Source organism: Macrobrachium nipponense, chromosome 27 (assembly GCF_015104395.2).
Source record: "Macrobrachium nipponense isolate FS-2020 chromosome 27, ASM1510439v2, whole genome shotgun sequence".
In the NCBI taxonomy this organism is placed as follows: domain Eukaryota; kingdom Metazoa; phylum Arthropoda; class Malacostraca; order Decapoda; family Palaemonidae; genus Macrobrachium; species Macrobrachium nipponense.
Window position 1 is genome coordinate 22,767,848 of NC_087216.1, and position 20,945 is coordinate 22,788,792.

General features: G+C 34.0%; 1 protein-coding gene across 1 annotated transcript in view; it reads right to left on the reverse strand.

Annotated features, from left to right (window-relative positions):
* Window positions 1-20,945, reverse strand: part of LOC135200905 (uncharacterized) — a 50,209-nt gene that overhangs the window by 11,072 nt on the left and 18,192 nt on the right. The window contains exon 3 of the mRNA XM_064229657.1: window positions 1,533-1,578. Coding sequence (XP_064085727.1) covers window positions 1,533-1,565 — 33 coding nt within the window. The 5' untranslated portion in view covers window positions 1,566-1,578. The remainder of the gene's footprint in view (window positions 1-1,532; window positions 1,579-20,945) is intronic.

Genomic DNA, 20,945 nt, shown 5'->3' on the forward strand with positions numbered 1-20,945 from the left:
TAGACAATTCGTGACCTTAGGGCAAGCAATCACGACGTAGTCATTCATTTTATGCATTCTCTTGGTTCTCAATGAACACTGTGTCCTTTGGAAACTTGAATTTCAAGTCAGTGGTCCTGCGGAATTGTTCCATGTGAATAGGTTTCATCTTCTCAGTAATAATAATAATAAATAATAATAGATTACGCTGGGTAGGATATTGCAGATTGCTCTTGCTGATACGTTTATCATGTCAGTGTGTTAAGACACCTTTCGTTTTCAGTATCATAATCGTAGAATTTACTTTACATTCTATTTCTACTGTCCTTTGGAAGCTTGAATTTCAAGTCACTGCACTTGTTCCATATGAATAGGTTTCATCTTCTTAATATAAAATAATAATAGATTACGCTGGGTAGGATATTGCAAATTGCTGTTGCTAATACTGAAGTTCTCTCTGATCCACTACGTTTGTCATGCCAGTGTATTAAGATACCTTTCGCGTTCAGTATCATAAAATTGACTTTATATTCTATTTCTACGCCTTCATTGCCGATCAATTTCGCGATTATCCACCAAGTAATTCTTTGAAGGTAATTCTCTGAAAGCGAACGTGTGGTGGTACTGGGTAGAATGTAAACAGGAACTTTCCACGGAGTCGAACCTGGCTGACAGGAAATGTTGCATTGCAAAGCCTTATTGAACGACTTTGCAATAAGACAGCTAACTGGCTAAAACGAAGCCAGAACGTTCGCCGGGTCATATTCTGAGAGCAAACGAAAGGGGGGAATTCATATATACGAATCAAGAAGCACCGAAGGAGAAAGTGAATTCCACAATGCCATGAAAAGCAGAGCGAAAACCGAGACGGGGAAATAGGAGGTGTTTATGTAATTAGACAGATTTGCAAACGAGTCGTTATTAGAAAAGTGATATAAAGTAGGATTTAAATGGAAAATTAACGTTGCTACTAGTTATTACGGCCGAAATAATAAGATAAAGATATATATACACACACACACACACACACACACAACACACATATATATATATATATATATATATATATATATATATATATATATAGTACATACATAAATATAATATATACACGATATATATACATAAATATATATATATGTATATATAGGTAAATTATCTAAGTAATAATATTAATAATTAATATTAATAATAAAATAGTTGCATCACTGAATTTGCTGTTCCGATATAATAATAATAATAATAATAATAATAATAATAATAATAATAATAATAATAATAATAATAAAATAATAATAATAATAATAATAATAAACCAAACAAATAGTTCTTTCAGTTTTCTTCTGAAGATTGAAAACGTGTTGTGTAAAATAAAATGTAATAAAATGTAAATACTTATAAGTAACCACGTTATACAAAGTAATTTTGTGGGTGTCTTTTTCAATAATATAATTCCCAACGAGTGTAACATTCAAACAGCGCCTTGAAAAAAAAATATATATAAAAATCCATGACGATAATAAAACAAGTTCAAAATTATTTGCCTGACTCACCTGCAGTACCAAAAAAATGACAGCCACCAACATCTTCACACGTAAACTGAAAAAAAAATTAAAGATTAGTGAACGTGCGTTAAACATGTAGTACCATATGCTTATGACTTTCCACATAAGTGGGTATTAAGTGCTTTATGTATGCCATTATTTGCATACATGTGTCAGAACAAAGTGCATGGGTTTTATGCATGCCATTATTTGCAACCGTGTAAGAACAGAGTACAGACTAATGCTTTATGTATGCCACTATTTTCTGTCATGTATACGAACAAAGTACTTAATTTCTATGTATACCATTATTTTCATACATGTGTAAAACCAGTGTTACATAAGTGTTTTATGTATACGACCAAAGTACATAACATTTATGTATGACATTATTTTCATACACGTGTAAGAACGAAGTGCATATGTTTTATGTATGTCCGTATTTTTCTGAGACGTGTAAGAATATATTACACCTTAATAAACACTCGTATATAGCTGCAATATCTTTGTATGGGTATCGTACAGACTTAATGAAACACAAGACGAAGTATTTAAGGAAATGTTCAAAATTGTGTGAATGAAGGAAAGTGAAAACGTGTAAGATAAAAAAACGGGCAAGGATCTCTCTCTCTCTCTCGATAAAAAAAATCGGGGCAAGGATCTCTCTCTCTCTCTCTCTCTCTCTCTCTCTCTTCTCTCTCTCTTTGTATATATGTATATATATATATATAATATATATATATATGCGTGTGTATATGGAAAACAGAAACATATAAATGATTGTATGATCATGTAAACAATTTGGATGCAGCCGCCGCCTTCAGAGCTTTGAACTTTCGCATTTATGTAATGAGAAGCAAACTTTATTTATATATATATATATAATATATATATATATATATATATATATATATATATATATATAACATTAAGAAACTTTCTGCATAAAAACGAAAGATTCTGGGGTGCCACTGAGATCTTTCTGAGACGAGGGACAGAAACCTGAAAGTTTCCTTTAATTCACTAACGACATTACTAAAAAAAAGTAATGACAGTTATCAGCCCTCATATTGCTTTCACTTGTGTTGATGTAGCATTTAGAGGAATTAGAGAAATTGCAAGTTATACTGAAGGAAATTCTCACTATAGTAGATTCACATCAACCGTGCATGTGATGTCCCAGTCCCTTACGACGCTCCTGATTGGCTGTTGATAAGCCAATCACAGGGCTGGAAACTCTCAGTCTCTCGAGAGAGTTCACATGGACAGGATGTGTGTTCCACCTCTCCTGAGGGATACTTTTGAAAGACATATCCCTCAGGAGAGGTGGAACATACATCCTGCTTATGTGAACTCTCGATAAAGACATAGAGCTTCCAGCCCTGCGATTGGCTTATCAACAGCCAATCAGGAGCATCGTAAGGGACGGGCTTAGACATCAAATGCACGGTTGATGTGAATCTACTATAGTATTGCACCAGCCCCGGTTTCTTCTCATTCCTTTAAGTCAGCTTAGGTTAGATTTGATCATGTGAGGAACAAGCAAATGCAGGTAATTTAGGTGTGGGAAACATAATGCGATTATTTTAAAGAAGATCCTATGGTTAGTTTTTGATATATGGCGTACCGCTTTTTTCAGGGAAGGTCCCAGTACTAGGTTACATTCCGGGGACGTGCTTCTCAGTGACGAATTCATACCTTACACGAGAGTAATTGTGATACACATTTAATTATATTCTACATGCATACTCTGTATATACAGTCATGAATGCATATGCCATAATCATATCTTTGTATCACTTAGCTACAGCCACTACGGATGTTTGAAATTACAAACGCCGCTAAACAGGGGAAACTTAAAATCTACAGAGCTGTATGTTACAGAATGAAATCTTTATATTATTCCCTGTAATAAAATATCTTAAAATTCTTCACAGTTTTTCATGACAACAAATAGGATCTTCGGTTACTGGTGAAAAACGCATTGAAAAATAAGTTAAATGATTCGTCTCTGAAATAAAAATTTCAAGGAAAACTCAAAGTTTACACCAACGTAGTTATTAACAGACAGGTAAGGATTTTCAGGCTGTGTGCCAGCACATTCTTCCGATGACCCTACAGTCCTTGAAAAGGTCCTGGAAGCAAATCACGATCTACGAAGAAGAAGAAGAAGAAGAAGTTCGGAGAAGAAGAATCGGTTTAAGAGAAGAAGAAGAAGAGGGTTAAAGAGAAGAGGAAGAAGAAGAGGCTTAAAAAGAAGAAGAAGAGGGTTAAAGTGAAGAAGAAGAAGAAGAAGAAGAAGAGGGTTAAAGAGAAGAGGAAGAAGAAGAGGGTTAAAGAGAATAGGAAGAAGGAGAGGATTAAAAAGAAGAAGAAGAAGAAGAAGAAGAGGGTTGAAACGAAGAAGAAGAAGAGGAGGATTAAAAAGTAGAAGAAGAAGAAGAAGAAGAGGAAGAAGAAGAAGTAGAGGGTTAAAGAGAAGAAGACGAAGAAGAGGGGTAAAGAGAAAAAGAAGAAGAGAAAGAAGAAGAATAGGGATAAAAAGAAGAGTCGCTGATCACAAAAAGGACGTCTCAAGACCATCGACCCCCAACACCCGACTGGAGAATGATCAGAAAGATAGGATAGGAAGGAGTCGACAGGAGTCGGCTCCATAACTGACTAGGGGTAGGATAAAAGCACATAACAGGAGGAGGCCAATTACGGGGTCCTTTAAGGCAGAAAATTGTCGTCTTGGGGGGAGGCGTTTTCTAAAAAGATACTACGTACCTACAGCCCCATCTTCTCGGACACCGGGGCGTGACGGTTCGCTTGTTTCTCTTGTTCGGGAAGATGTGCAGAAAGAGACGCAAAAAGGAATTGACGTCTTGTCACGTCAGGATAAGTTTGAAAGAATCTGAAATCTTTGGCAGACTAGGCTGAGGCCAGCCTGACTGACCAAGAGAGAGGGCCGATAGGAGGAGGAGGAGGAGGAGGAGGAGGAGGACGAGGGCTTCCAATAAATGAACACGGAAGTAAAGTGATATTTTCATTCGATACATTGGATTCGTTCACTAAACAGGCCAATAAAAAACATTCACAAGTATACTAGTATAGTTTTCAAACAAAAACATACATCTTGTTTCTGTACCAAATAACGTGAAAAGGACACAAATATAATTATATATATATATATATATATATATATATATATATATATATATATATATAGAGAGAGAGAGAGAGAGAGAGAGAGAGCGAGAGAGAGAGAGAGAGAGAGAGATTCAAATACGAAATGTGTATTACCACAAATATATATATATATATATATATATATATATATATATATATATACGTATATATATAATACAATAATAATCTATGATGACTTTCTACCAGCGATTTCATCAGTTTTAAACGTCAGCCGAACTTAACTGGGTCAACTTCAAGCAATATAATTCCGTCAGATTAAAGTAAATTGGCTACAAACTGAAAGACCGATTAACGCATTCACAGACAATAACATATTTTAACATAACTGTTTTCAATAAGCAACGTCAAAATCAAACACGAATTTGTGGGATTCTAAGGTCCTTATCAAAGAAGATAGGCTTCTCGGAAACTTTTGCTTCATAAAAGGAAGAAACTATAATAGTAATAATAATAAGTAGGCACTCACTGATATCACAATACCAGGACACCAGAATAGACGAGAAAGATAGAGACTTGAAACTAGAAATAAGAAGGATATGGGATATGCCACCAGGAATAGTACACATAATCATAGGGACACTAGAAGGCATGATCCCATGATCCCTGAATAGGAACCTGGAAAAAACTAGTAGCTTCAGGACTCATGCAGAAAAGTGTTAGAAACAGCGCACATAGTGAGAAAAGTGATGGACTCATAAGGGGCCAGGATGCAACCAAGAATCCCACACTATAAAAACCATCTAGTTAAATAGGATGATTGAGATAGACAACAACAAGAATAATAATAAAACCAGAAAACTTCAAAGTCGATATGACAGTCTGCCATCGGCGCATCTCGTACCTCATTTTCTCCCTCCATCAAACGAACCACTTAAAAAAAAAAAAAAAAAAAAAAAAAAAAAAAAAAAAAAAAAGCCAATCTCGTTCAACGATCGTCAAATCGTCCAATAAACGACCAACCTTTCGACGTTACTGATCAAAACACGACTCGGCAGGAAATAAAACGCCGACGATCACACCAAAAGAGAGACGTTCCATAGATTGGCATAAATAAAGGAGGAGCCGTTTCAAAGGCAATACAAGTGCACGACTACTACTAACACTTTCAACCTCTCGATGCTCATTCAGACTTTCAGACTGAAGGTTTCACTCTCGTACTTGTTTATGTTCGCGGTGCCCATCAAGTTTTGAAATAAGCGTGAAAGTGTGCCTCTTCGCAAATGGATCGAGAAATGACTTGGGCCAACGATCTCGCTTTCATCTCACAGTTAAATCATTTCGGAAGATTGAACGATTACCTTTCATAAACTATTGCATCTACATACATACATATATAAATACACACACATATATATATATATATATATATATATATATATATATATATATATATATATATATATATGTATTATACACAGTATGTGTGTGTATCTTTAAATAATAATATACATACACTTTCATATAAGACCTGAACCTGTTTCCACGCAGCATAATATACGATAATTTAAATACCTGCAATCGGTCACTATACCCCCACACTCATACATGTAAATATATATATATATATATATATATATATATATATATATATATATATATATATGGGATACAATCCACAATGAAGTAAATTCCTCTTGTAGTTTAAAATATATATTACTTGTATAGGATTAAAGCTTTCGACCATCAACTGTGGTCTTGTTCACTAAAGTGTGATGGTCACCTCAAGGAACTGACAAGAAAAAGAGCACAAGCATTTGAAAAAACAACGGTTAGGAAACAAGCTAGTTCAAATTATGAATGATCAGGCGGTTGAGCCCTCGTTCTTTCCAGAATTCGTCTTGATCTTCGTGGGGGAATGTTTCTATTGTCAACTGCTTGTTCTATGGTGGTTGGGTGGTTAGTTGGAGAAATGACCTGAGTGGAGTAAACAGGAGAGGAAGTAGCATCGTTATTGGCACATATATTTCTAAAGTTTGAAATTTTCCCTTTCCTACATATCTCCTCACAAATAGCTGTATTTCTGTAATGCCAGTATTTCCTGCAAAGGTCTCGTTTAATGAAATTAACAACGCCCCTTCTACTACTCGTCTCAAAGTCCGGTCGTTACATGCAAAAACAACCTTTGTACCTTTAAAATTTATAGCGTGGTTTTTCTCCCATGTATGTTGCGCAATTGCACTGTATATGGGAGAAAAACCACGCTATAAATTTTAAAGGTACAAAGGTTGTTTTTGCATGTAACGACCGGACTTTGAGACGAGTAGTAGAAAGGGGCGTTAATTTTCATTAAACGAGACCTTTGCAGAAATACTGGCATTACAGAAAATACAGCTATTTGTGAGGAGATATGTAGGAAAGGGAAAATTTCAAACTTTAGAAATATATGTGCAATAACGATGCTGCTTCCTCTCCTGTTTACTCCACTCAGGTCATTTCTCCAACTAACCACCCAACCACCATTGAACAAGCAGTTGACAATAGAAACATTCCCCCACGAAGATCAAGACGAATTCTGGAAAGAACGAGGGCTCAACCGCCTGATCATTCATAATTTGAACTAGCTTGTTTCCTAACCGTTGTTTTTTCAAATGCTTGTGCTCTTTCTTGTCAGTTCCTTGAGGTGACATATCACACTTTAGTGAACAAGACCACAGTTGATGGTCGAAAGCTTTAATCCTATACAAGTAATATATATTTTAAACTACAAAGAGGAATTTACTTCATTGTGGATTGTATCCCCATTTGTTACTTAGAGGTACGACATAGTACCTGGCTTCTGCATATAGCATATATATATATATATATATATATATATATATATATATATATATATATATATATATATTATATATATAACAGCACTTAACTTTCTGCCCAAAACAATAACATAACCCCAAGCACACGCATGTGCAGTGTCTGTTACAGAAAAAAAAAAAACGTTTAAGAACAGAAGCGAAAGGACTTATACATCATCCATTTCACAGAGGAACCAGTATAAAAAAAGAAAAAAAAAAAAATGCTTTCCTTAGGCTGTAAAAAAATAATCTGGCGATACTGTATATTTGTCAAAAGTCAGGTCTTCTGACTGAGTGACCCAACAAGACCTATACGTCAAATTTCTTGACGAAATAAAATGATACACTGGAAAATGTCTCGACACGTATAGCTTGCCTTCCATGAACTGCGCCGTTCTCTCTCTCTCTCTCTCTCTCTCTCTCTCTCTCTCTCTCTCTCTCTTTTCACACACATACAAAGCCTGAATGTTGCTGTGACAGTTTTAACATTATATAGCTTTTACTTCAACAAGAATCTCTCTCTCTCTCTCTCTCTCTCTCTCTCTCTCTCTCTCTCTCTCTCTCTCTCTCTCTCTCTCTCAATGAAATAGAGGCCAAGAATATCATCCTATGACAAGTTGCTATGCATTAAAGTTGAGCTACTGACTTTCAATTTCGTAAGTTTCGATTTACGACCTCTCTCTCTCTCTCTCTCTCAATGAAACAGAGGCCAAGATTATCATCTTGTGAGAAGTTGCTATGCATTAAAGTTGAGCAGCTACCAACTCTCAATTTCGCAACTTACCATTTACGACCTCTCTCTCTCTCTCTCTCTCTCTCTCTCTTCCAGGAAAACAGGTCGCCACCAATGTCATTTTGAGAGAAGTTGCTATGCATCAAAGTCGAACGATTTTGACTTTCAATTTCGCAACGCGCCATGAATGGACGACTTCAATTCCAGGAAGGGTTTTCTCTGAAGAAGAAGAAGAAGAGTTGTACAGCGGATGGATAAGTGCCCAGGGGGCGGTCATGCCAGATTTGCGGTGCGGTACGAAGAATGAATGTAACACGTTTCCATTCTATTTCAGCCGCTTTCGTAGTTTTGTATGAATAGTATTTCAACTTCTTATTCTCTAATTAATTCTTATATTATCGTTCTATTTCAGCTGTTTTCGAAGAATTTTGCATGAATCGTATTTCAAACATCTTATTCGCTCATTAATTCTTATATTATCGTTCTATTTTAACCGATTTCGAAGAGTTTTGTATTAAGTGTACTTTAACTTATTTACTATAGCATTCATTCACATATTATCGGTCACAAGAAAACAATACACAACTGAAAACAATACATTATGCAAATTGTTATCCGCGTGCGCATGTATGCATAAATTACGCATACTTATGTTGTCTGTATAATGACGCGTCATTTCGTGAGCTTTTACGTATGCTTGTTAGAGAGAGAGAGAGAGAGAGAGAGAGAGAGAGAGAGAGAGAGAGAGAGAGACCCTGGAATTGGAATTTCCATTTCGGATATCTCGTCGATTTTGAAGACTTTCTTGACTGCATTTTGAGAGAGAGAGACGAGAGAGAGAGAGAACAGAGAGAGAGAGAGAGCGAGATGACTCTAATGTTATTATTCATAAGTACGCAAAACACGACGAAAAATAAATATCATGCAAATTGCCATGTATACACATAATTATGTATAAATTGTGCGTATACTTATACCGTCAAAACAATGACGGTCATTCATCTTTTACATACGTTACAGAGAGAGAGAGAGAGAGAGAGAGAGAGAGAGACAGAGATGAGAGAAGAGAGATGAGAAGCATAAAGGATAGATCACTTCATCGAAGCAACCATGACTGACATTTTTTGGGGGTTTTTTTTTTTTCGGCGTGCAGAAGAAATTCTTTCGCTGGAATTTAAAATGACGGCGGTTGACGGACGGGGTATTAAGAAAAGGTACAAAAATGGAAAATAAAATTTTTTTTGGCCAGTGGAATTACGCTGTATCATTTTTTTGCAGGATATATATATATATATATATATATATATATATATATATATGTATATATATAATATATATATATATATATATATATATACATACATATATAAATATATATCTATATATATATATATATATATATATATATATATATATATATATACATGCGCATGCCTTATTTACAAACACACACACATATATATATATATATAATATATATATATATATATATATATATATATATATATAAATATCTATAATAAAAAGATACAATATAATTCCACAGGCCAAAAAATTAATTTTCATTTTTTTTACATTTTCTAATACCCCATATATATATATATATATATATATATATATATATATATATATATATACATATATATATATAATTTCTGGGTATTCTTTAAGGGAACAATTACTATGAAATTTATGAAAAAGACGACAACGAAACTATTTTACAATAATTTTTAAATGATTATTCTAAAAATACACAGAAGAATCCCCATACATTATAAAAGAGACATTTCAAGATTTAAATAAACGTATTATGAAAAAACCATAAACCTACGTACTTAATGTTAATTTGTATTTCAATTTGGAATTCTTACTCGGAAAATGTCATCCATTAATTTATGTTTCAAAGGTGACGTCCCAAGCAATAAGTTAGTCAGATTTTCCACTTATTTGTCTATTCTCTCTCTCTCTCTCTCTCTCTCTCTCTCTCTCTCTCTGCGCAACATCCCCAGAGCTCCTTGAGAAATCCAACCCTTTCCCCTTCTACTTTTATTAACTTCCTTTTTTGCTTCTTTTCTTAGAACTGGCACCAGTGTGTTGCTTGGTGATATGTACTGAGGAGATTTTGTCTTATGGCTAACCAACAGTCTCCCTAATATTGGTTATGAAATGTATAATATAAAGCAATACATAATATAAAATAAAATAATATATTATATTATACATTTTAACATAAGATAATAAATAATATAATATAATATAATATAATTACCTGGTTGCTTGGTGATATCTACTGAGGAACTTTCGATTGATAACTAACCAACAGATCATCTAATATTGGTTATGAAATGTATAATATGAAGCAATATATAATATATAAAACATATATATTATATATTATATATTTTATCATAAGATAATAAATTCTATATATCATATCATATTATAATATATAATATAATATATATCATATCATAACCTGTATAATATCCTAAATAATATAATACAATACAATATAATATATATCATATCATAACCTGGTATAATAACCTATGTAGTATAATATAATATATAATATAATACAATACAATACAATATACAATGTCTGACATCACCACCCCTTCCCACCTCAATGAATGAACCAATGACGTCATCCGGTTAACAGCGTCTGGGCGACCGTCTGGGGCACACGAACTATACTTTAGGGTCTTGTGCCAAAAATGCTCTCTGGCCATAAAGACCTCTGCCCAGGTCAGGAGGAAGGGCAGTTGTTGCGGGGGAAGGGAGAGGGGGGGGGGGGGGGAGGGGTTAGAAACTGGAGTTGACAAGGTTCACTGACATCAGTTTTGGAGTGGCTGACTATAGGCTACTTTCAGTCCCTGAGGTCTATTGTGGGTGGATGTATTCTATTGAGAAAATTCAGTCTTTCGGTAAATATTCAAATATACAGGATGCAATTCACACATAAACATTGTGCTGATATACAATAATTCACAAATATCTGTAAGTTATAACTCATATAATTTTCTGTTGATAACTTCTTGAACGTAATTTGTAAAAGGTAACAGATTAACAATGAACTCCGTATTCATATCAATTACTGGAATACTGTATGTGATTCATAAAGCCTATACTCGCCATAAATGAACTCCTAACTTCCTAGGATTTTTGTCTATGCTTTTCACTGAAAATCTCGAAATATGAATGAGGAAATGAATGAGAAAATCCTTAGTTCCCGTCGAGCATTGAACCAAAGTTAGCTAGAATTGAAATAACACTTTCTTGTCCATTTTCTGCTTGGCCGTGGAATCTGCAACAATGTACGTAATGTTCCAAGACAGAATATGGTAGCTGGCAATGAGATCTAACGGATGGTTATTTTAAAGCTCTAAAAGTAGTGGTTAGTTTATATTTTCTTTTTTGTTTGCACCTGTGTTATATAGTTGCTTGTCTCGACGTGACACTTTTAATTTAATTCTCTACGTGAAAGAAATATAAAGAAAAGGTTATTTTATACTTTCTTATTTACATCTGCTTTATATGGTGACATTTGGTTACGTGTCTCGAAGTGACCCTTAAAGTTTATTCCAAAAGCCTGACTTTCACAAAGTATTTTGAAGTCTTCATTCACTCACGATTTTTCGACATGACTTAAAAAAAAACATTGATGGAGGGATGGATGGATAGCTGGTATCGAAGGACAAGGTGGGGTTACTGAAACCAAGAAGGACATCCATTACCAAAGCAGACATTCATAGATTAATATAAACGAGAAATGTAAACTTCGTAGAACAATAATATACATTTTTATAACTCCAAGAATTGACGAATGAAAATAAGGTAAAATTGGGAATAAGTGCTAACAAATCCGAATTTTTTAAAAATATGACGAGGTCATCTACATGACTCTCAGTCCCAAAAAATACCTGTAGGACCTTCTGTAGCTAGTAGATATATCTAAGCGTTCGAAGGTATCAATAGATATAAATGCACACCTTTTTTCTAAATGGCTAAATAATTATGTACGGCTATTGCAATCTTATCAAAATCCTTACTCGAGCATAATGAAGACAAAGCATGAGTAATGCATTTATTTGTTTGTCCATATTAAATAATAATTCCTCCTCATCTTGTACACTGTACCTTTCGCCACTCACAGCGCTATCCCGACCTCAGTAGTATCTCAGAAGAATCTTGCCATTACCTGACGGCGCCGCTGATAAGCAGATGGTTGCGAAATAGCGATTTGTAGGAAACCAAAACAATGTGGTAAGTCAGTCTAAGTGGCACAACAACATCCCAGCTGAGAGAGAGAGAGAGAGAGAGAGAGAGAGAGAGAGAGAGAGAGAGAGAGAGAGAGGGAGAATTGGAGTCAAACAAAGGCGGATAGAAAGGAAAAGTACCAGAGAGAGAGAGAGAGAGAGAGAGATTGAAGTCCAACAGAGATGGGCAGTGAAGAAGAGTCCAAGGGAAGGACAGAGAGAGAGAGAGAGAGAGAGAGAGAGAGAGAGAGAGAGAGAGAGAGAGAGAGAGAGAGAGAGAGAGAGAGAGGAAGGACGGAAAGCATGCTGCCCTAAACATCGGAAAATGTCATGGACATTAGAAAGGCTATGATAAAAATTAATGGTGTATTTCGTATTCGACCTTATCTGGCCTTATCCCGTTAGGTCACGTGAGTTGTTTTTTTTTTTTCCCACCTGTTGCATGACTAGAAAAAAAAATAATAAAAAGAGGTTTTTAGATACATGACTAAACTTTTAAGCATCTGTGACTTGCATGATTTTGGCGTCAAGGACTTGCCTAACTTTTGCCTGGTCAATTTTCTCTTAAAAATATTCAAGAAGAAGCTAAAGTTATAATCGTTTTTTAAAAGAATAAATAAAAAAATGAAGAACAAGGTACTTAAGAGACTATAAAATTTAACTGGCAAATAAATAGTGGTTTAACCAGGATGGGTGGACGGGGGTCCTGTTTTGACGAAAAAGATGTACAGATTAAAAAAAAAAAAACAAAAAAAAAAAACTCGTTCCTTCAATATATTCATTAGCACTTTAATTAATTAAAATGTTAACATAAACTGAGATTATTGAAGTTAGATACTTTATCCTACCAGTGAAAGTGCCTTCTGTCATAAGCCCTGTATTATTCTAAGCTAAGTGCCATTCTTGTTATCCAATGAAGGTAGTGTTATGCTCCAGATACTGTGATATATTCTAGTTAACTTATTTGGAGGTATAATAATAACAATAATAATAATAATAATAATAATAATAATAATAATAATAATAATAATAATAATAATAATAATAATATATAATAATTAACAACAAATTTCATTATTACTATTACTATTATTATTATTATTATTATTATTATTATTATTATTATTATTATTATTATTATTATTATATTATTATTATTATTATTATTATTATAGTAGGAACACACCACTTGAAATTCAAGCTCCCAAAGAATATTATGATCATTTGAAAGACGAAACAGAAGGCGATAGAAAATACAGCAAGAGGAGATCAGTTATTTGAAAAGGACTAAAGAAATGAACAAATTAATAACTAAAAATATATATAAAAAAAACATGATTAACGCGAAACCAATTCCTTTTACGTTTCTTCAGACTGTTAGCGATGGTTGGTTTAAAACGTTAGGTCATGCCGGCCTCATGCCAGAAACGGAAACTCGCCCTAAGTATTATTATATGATTATTATTATTATTATTATTATATTATTATTATTATCATCATCATAAAGGATTACTTTATCCAGACCTCTGAGCATAATAAAGGATCTTCTCGGCCTGCTTTTCAGGACTTAATCCAGGAAAAAGAAAAACCAAACTATTCAGAAATCCGGTTTTACTTAGGAACACGACGATTCTATTGAAGAAGAAATCTTTGCCTTCAGCAAGAATGCCTTTCTGAAAATATATGCTTCTTTGCTGGTTCCAACCGCCCTAAATGCGGCACAGTATGAAAAGAACCAGGAGGCCTGTCGTGAACCTCTGGGCCAATAAAACCCAACAGAGAAGCGTTCCTTCCTCAGCGGAATGCTTTCATCTTTCATTCAAGAAGAGGCGAAGAGGCTTCTTCTTGTCCTGATCTCGCCGAGTTGAACTTTCTCTTTTTCCTCAACGAACAAAAGGTAGGCAGGGTTCTTTTCCTTTCCCTTTGACCCCATGACATAAGGGCGTCGTCGTTCCTCCAGTTCCTCCTCCTCCGCGCCTTCGTTCTGAGGTCTATAATCTAATTTCTCAGAGCACAAAGGTAGAAAGGTAAGTGAAACAGGGACTTGAAACAAGTACTTTCGTAGCATATTCTACATTTAGAATATACTACGGAAGCACTTGTTCCAAGTCTTTGTTTTACCTGGCTTTCTACCGTGGATTTAAGAATATTCTCAAGTATATGTGTCCTTCTCACTGATATATATATATATATATATATATATATATATATATAATATATATATATATATATATATATATATATATATATATATATATATATATATATATATATATTATATATATATATATATATATATATATATATAAGCTCTAGAAGGTATTAACCATATAGTTTTCAACAGCTCTTTTTGAATGGATTTACTAGCAGTCATATGCTCTTTTAGCCACCATATCTGCAACCCAACTCAGTCTTCAAACTACCAAGTACTCAATGCATTTATCCAGGTTAACAGAGGCATAAAAAAAATCTTATCACAGTAACGAAAGTTACTTTTGAATTATATTTGGACTCGACCTGACTCCCCTAAGAAGCGGAAGCTGTATGTGAATAAAGGTATAACAAAGTTTAAGAAGTTGGACAGCTAGCTGGAAAGTTACCAGAAAATAGCTGGTGAAAATTAAAAGACAGAAAGCAACGCAGCTGGGATCTCAGATTGGACGTTGCAAAGAACGTCTATTACGTATATACTTTTGACACATCACGGGGCACTCCTGTGACCCAATTTAAGAGTGCCCTGTGACGTACATTCACGAATTATACAGGCATACAGTAATGAGGACTATAAGTATACACGGAAACGTACCTTTAAGCTATAATAACAGTGTACTCTCGTCAGCAGTATCATCAGTCGGAAATTCCCACCTGATAATTCAGGCACTTACGAAATACCTGCTATATTGCCAGTCCCAATTATGTGCTTTTATTCAAGACGATCAAATGACAGCTCCAGAATCCTTCAGAACCTGATATTAACTCTTTTGGGTTCACTTTCTAAAAGGATCACTGTTTCAATGTGTCATTTTACATCCTGAATAATACAAATGCAGTTCGTGTTATTAAGGAATTTGGTTAAATATACAATTCTGCTTCCTTTGGAGTCATTCTGTCTCTTTCTGTCGAGTTGGGTCATGATGAAGAAGGACATTACAGCTGCCATGATATCTTTATTCGCAAAATGTTTAGCTGATAAGTTATACTACTCTGTATTGGGAAGCACTTGGGACTGTTAAGGGCACACCTCCACCAGTGCCTAATCTCGGCTAATAAATAAAGAATAGAAAATCTAGATAAAACATTCCAACTGGAATCAGGAATCATCAAATTCTAACCCATTTTTCCTTGATAATTACTCTCCCTCTCTACAAACTTTGATCGAAATCCGCCCATTATTTTTTACAAGAAACACCAACATTCCAACTGGAATCAGGAATCACCTCAAATTCGAAACAAATTTCCTGATAAATACTATCCCTCTCTACAAACTTTAATTGAAATCCGTCCATAATTTTTTACAAGAAACACAAGCATTCCAAATGGAATCAGGCAAATTCTAACTAATTTTTCCTTGATAAATACTCTCCCTCCCTAGAAGCTTTGATTGAAATCCGTCCATAACTTTTTGACAAGAATCCCAACTAATACAAGAAAAATCTATATAAAGCATTGAAACTGGAATAAGGAAACACCTCAAAATCTAACCAATTATTCCTTAACAAATAAGCCACCTTCCCACAACCTTTTGTTGAAATTCTTTAACAACTTTTTTTAACAAAAAAGACAAATAAATAAACAGTCAGGGGCGAATACATAACCTCCGCCCAATATCGACACTCCATCTTAATACCAGCCATCTTTCCATGTGTACAATTTGTTCCAAGGAACTTTCACAAGATAATTTATGCATAGTTGTTCTTTAATTTATGCATAGTTGTTCTTCGGCACCTTTGCTGTTGTTTTAGATTATTTGGCTGTGTATAAGGCACGGGCTCTTGCTCATAATAGTGGCTCGTAGGTGGAGATGCTGCCAATGTAAATAAAGAGGTCTGGTGTGGACCTCTAACCTTGGATTTGATAAAATTACTTCCAATGATGGTTTGTTAGTATGGAGTAAGTTGGCCTTTTGCCAGCACGGGCTCTTGCCCAGAGGCATCTCGTACGAGTGGTCAAGGGAAACAAGAAGGATAATGTGAACCTCTGGACTCAGCCAGATTAATTTTTTTCTCGCAATGCTACGTAAGTATTACATACACATATTTATATGAGAAAAAAATATCTTTTATATAAATGGTCATTTGCACATGTATTTACATATGCAAATATAACTAAGACCACAGGCTAATAATACTGTTGTATGGTAATTCATACATACATACATATACACATACAAATATACATTCATACATACATATACATGCATCAACATTCGACACTGAATGACAATAAACCACTTACTAACAGGACAATGACCGTCCATGAAAACATCTGAATATATTTCCGTATAATTACCCATAAAGCTAGCGACTACAATCCAGACATGAAAATGTAATGAGAGAGAGAGAGAGAGAGAGAGAGAGAGAGAGAGAGAGAGAGAGAGAGAGAGAGAGAGAGAGAATGCTGCTTAGTATACTACGTATGTTGATCAAGCAGACATGGCCATCAAACTTGGGAAGGGATTAGAAAATCCTCTTGGTGACACGAAGCGCCAACAGAGATGTTTGCTCGCTGATAACCATATCAGGTGTGAAAAGTAAAAGTACAATTAAATTAGCAAACACAATCTATCACGCATGTCAAGTAGCGTACAGTCGAAGCGACAAAGAGTGAAATAAAGCTTGCAAACATAATTTATTACACGGGTCAAGTAGCATACCGTCGAAGCAACGAAAAGTACAACTAAACTAGCAAACAGAATTTATTCGTCATTGAGCAAGTTAAGCAGCATACAACTGAGGCAACGAAAACTCGACAGATTCGTGGTCTGAGGGAGAAAGTTAAAACTAAGCCATAAAAAAAGGCTGTTAATATACAAGTGCGAGAAATAGACCTTACCTCAAAATAGAGAAAGAGAGAGAGAGAGAGAGTTTGGGTGAATGGAATCTGAACACCTTCAAGTCAGTCTTGAGCTTTCATTCAGTAAATAAACGACACCTATGAGCGGCACGATCCTATACAGATGGTTTGCGATCGGTGAAATTAAGCAATGCTGAGTTTGATCGGTTCTTGGATGGGTGATCATCAATGTAAGCCAGAAAGTAACAGCTTTCAACAATACTGGTTTTTGGTGGGTAACCATTCAAGAAAAATCAGCTCTAAACAGACAGAGCCAATTTCAGCGTCGTCATGTAAGGATATATATATATATATATATATATATATATATATATATATATATATATTTATATATATATATATATATATATATATATATATATATATATATATATACATAGAAATATTGCCATAAGCAGCACATTCACGTAAGCTTCAGTACAAAAAAAAAAAAAAGTAGCTTCCTCCCGCCCATTTACTATGTTTGCATTTTAGAAATATGTATAAATTTCTGTATCGCTGTTTTAGGCGAAACCATTCATTTCCATAAACATATAGTTATATATATATATATATATATATATATATATATATAATATATATTATATATAATATATATATATATATAGAGAGAGAGACGAGAGAGAGAGAGAGAGAGAGAGAGAGAGGAGAGAGATGAGAGAGAGAGAGAGAGAGAGAGAGAGAGAGGTAGATATATATAATATGTACTATATATATTATATATTTTTATTACCTTTATTAATTGATGGAAATGATTGGTTTCGCCTAAAAAGGAAATGCAGCCATGCAGAAATATATACATACCTGTTAAATACAACATAGCAAATAGGAGGGAGGAAGCTTTATTTTTTTTTTTTTATTTTTTATTTTTTACTGAATCTGAGGTGAGTGAGCTTCTTATTACAACATCTCCCATCTGCAGTACATCCCTTGGTATACATCGCAAAAAAAAAAAATTAAAAAAAAAAAAATAAACACGCCCTGAGTCGTTCACTTCCACTGTTTCATAATGGCGATTATTTATGAGATTCTCTTCAGTCAGCCCAAGATGTTCTATTCGTACGTTAATACCATGTATTGGCTGTAATCCTGTCACGCAAGCGCACATTGACCAAGTACTTAATGAAGTAGCAGGCATCCTTGACTACCAGGAATGCTGTTGTTACATAATCAAAGTATAAAGCAAGGCTGGTCCAGGCAACGGATTATCATTAAGATGGAACCCAGGCCCGATAGAGTAGTATGAGCCTAGGTTACCAACCAGCCACCATAACAATACATTTTCGATTGCGTTATAAATATCCAAAATTATATAAATATAACTACATACATTGTATAAATTATATAAGTAAATTGTTTGAATTGTATAAATTATATAAGTAAATTGTGTGAATTGTATAAATCATATAAGTTAATTGTGTGAATTGTATAAATTATATTAGTAAATTGTGTGAATTGTATAAATTATATAATCAAATTGTATAAATTATATAATTAAATTGCATAAATTAGATAATTAAATTCCATAAATTATATTATCAAATTGTAAAAATTATATAAATAAATTGTATAAATTACATAAATAAATTGTATAAATCGTATAAATAAAAAAATAAATCGTATAAATTATATAAGTAAATTGTATAAAATGAATAAATCATATAAGTTATAAAGTAAAAATTATATAAATTGTATTATAAAAATAAATTGTAAAGTATATAAATTACACAAAAAATAGTAAATACATTGTGTAAAAAAGGTGGTATATATAAATAACGTAATATTTATACATTAAAATATAAATAATTAATTGAAATTATAGAAATAATTATATAATAAATTGATAAATTGCATAAATTATATAAATAAATAAATTGCATAAATTATATAAATAAGGTGATGAATCGCATAAATTATATGAATAAATTGATAAATTGCATAAATTATATAAATAAAGTGATAAATCGCATAAAATACATAAATTGATAAATTGCATAAATCATGTAAATAAATTGAAATCATAAACATTAATTGAATTTATCCAAATTGAAATTTTTATAAATCAAAATTGGACAAACGAATCGTCTAAATGACATACACAAATTGTATTCGTCTATACTAATTCTCAGACGGGGAGGGCGGGCAAGATGGATGACGTAACCGCTCATCGACGGACGAAAGCGAAGGTGCTCAACTCGCTTTTGCAAAAGCTGCACAGACAGAAAGCGAGAGACTTCGCCTGGTGTCTTTTTCCTCGACGTCCGGCTCTTGTGCATTAATAGAAAGTGGTAAGGTGGGGTCATGATGTACTGAGAACCTACGAGGAGGAAAAAAATATGCCGTCTTTGCTCTCCGGTTTGGCACTGAGGCAAGATAGACAATTCTTTGTTACTGTGCTGGAATAGTGTCAATCTAACAAAGGCATTCCACTGTGTTTGTGTTTTGTTTCTGGCGTGTTTTCCTTTCTTTCTGTAAATCTCCAGGTGAATACTATTATATATTATAACTATCATTCACAAGATGAACCCTATTCATATGGAACAAGACCACCAAATGGGGTTGCAATGCTGGAATACTGTCAATCGACTTACGGCATTCCATTGTGTTTTGTTTTTGTTTCCGGGGTGTTTTCCGTTTTCCCTTCTTTCTTTAAATCTTAAGCTGAAAACTATTATATAGCATTACCACTATTCTAAAGATGAACCCTATTCATATTGAATAAGACCACCAAAGGGACCACTGACTTGAAATTCAAGCTCCCAGAGAATATGGTATTCATATATGGACAGCGTCGACTGACTACAAACTCAAAAGGGCTCCAAAGGGAAATCAGCCCGCAGAAAAACAAGTTATAAGAAAAGGTGATAAACAAACAAACAAATAAATAAATGTGAGGGAATAGAAAATAAAACCGATATACACCCGAAACAGGAGACATCTGCAGAGAGCAGGAACGAATTTGTTCCTCGCTTGCAAATCTGGGGATCAGAAAACGCCACAAGCTCACTTGGCAAACTATTCAACATTATTCGTTTATTTATCTAAATCTGCGCTGTAAGTTAGTCAAGGGACATTTACTACTGTTCAGTATGAAAATGTGCTCAGAGTAATATTAATTTTCACTCAACGAAAGGGTGGCGCTGGAAAAAAAACAAAAAAAACAAACAAACACTCGAAAGACATCTACGCCTACCATGTGACTCTACTCGTACGTGACGTCTCTACGACAAAATCTTTATGAGTGTTTAACTTACAGTGTTTACTTTAAGCCTTAAGAAAGAGACAGATAAAGAAAGCCATGCTAGAGCTTTCGACCAGTCATCATATGTACAGGTGTGCCTCGAATACTCACACGTGTGTGTCACATACA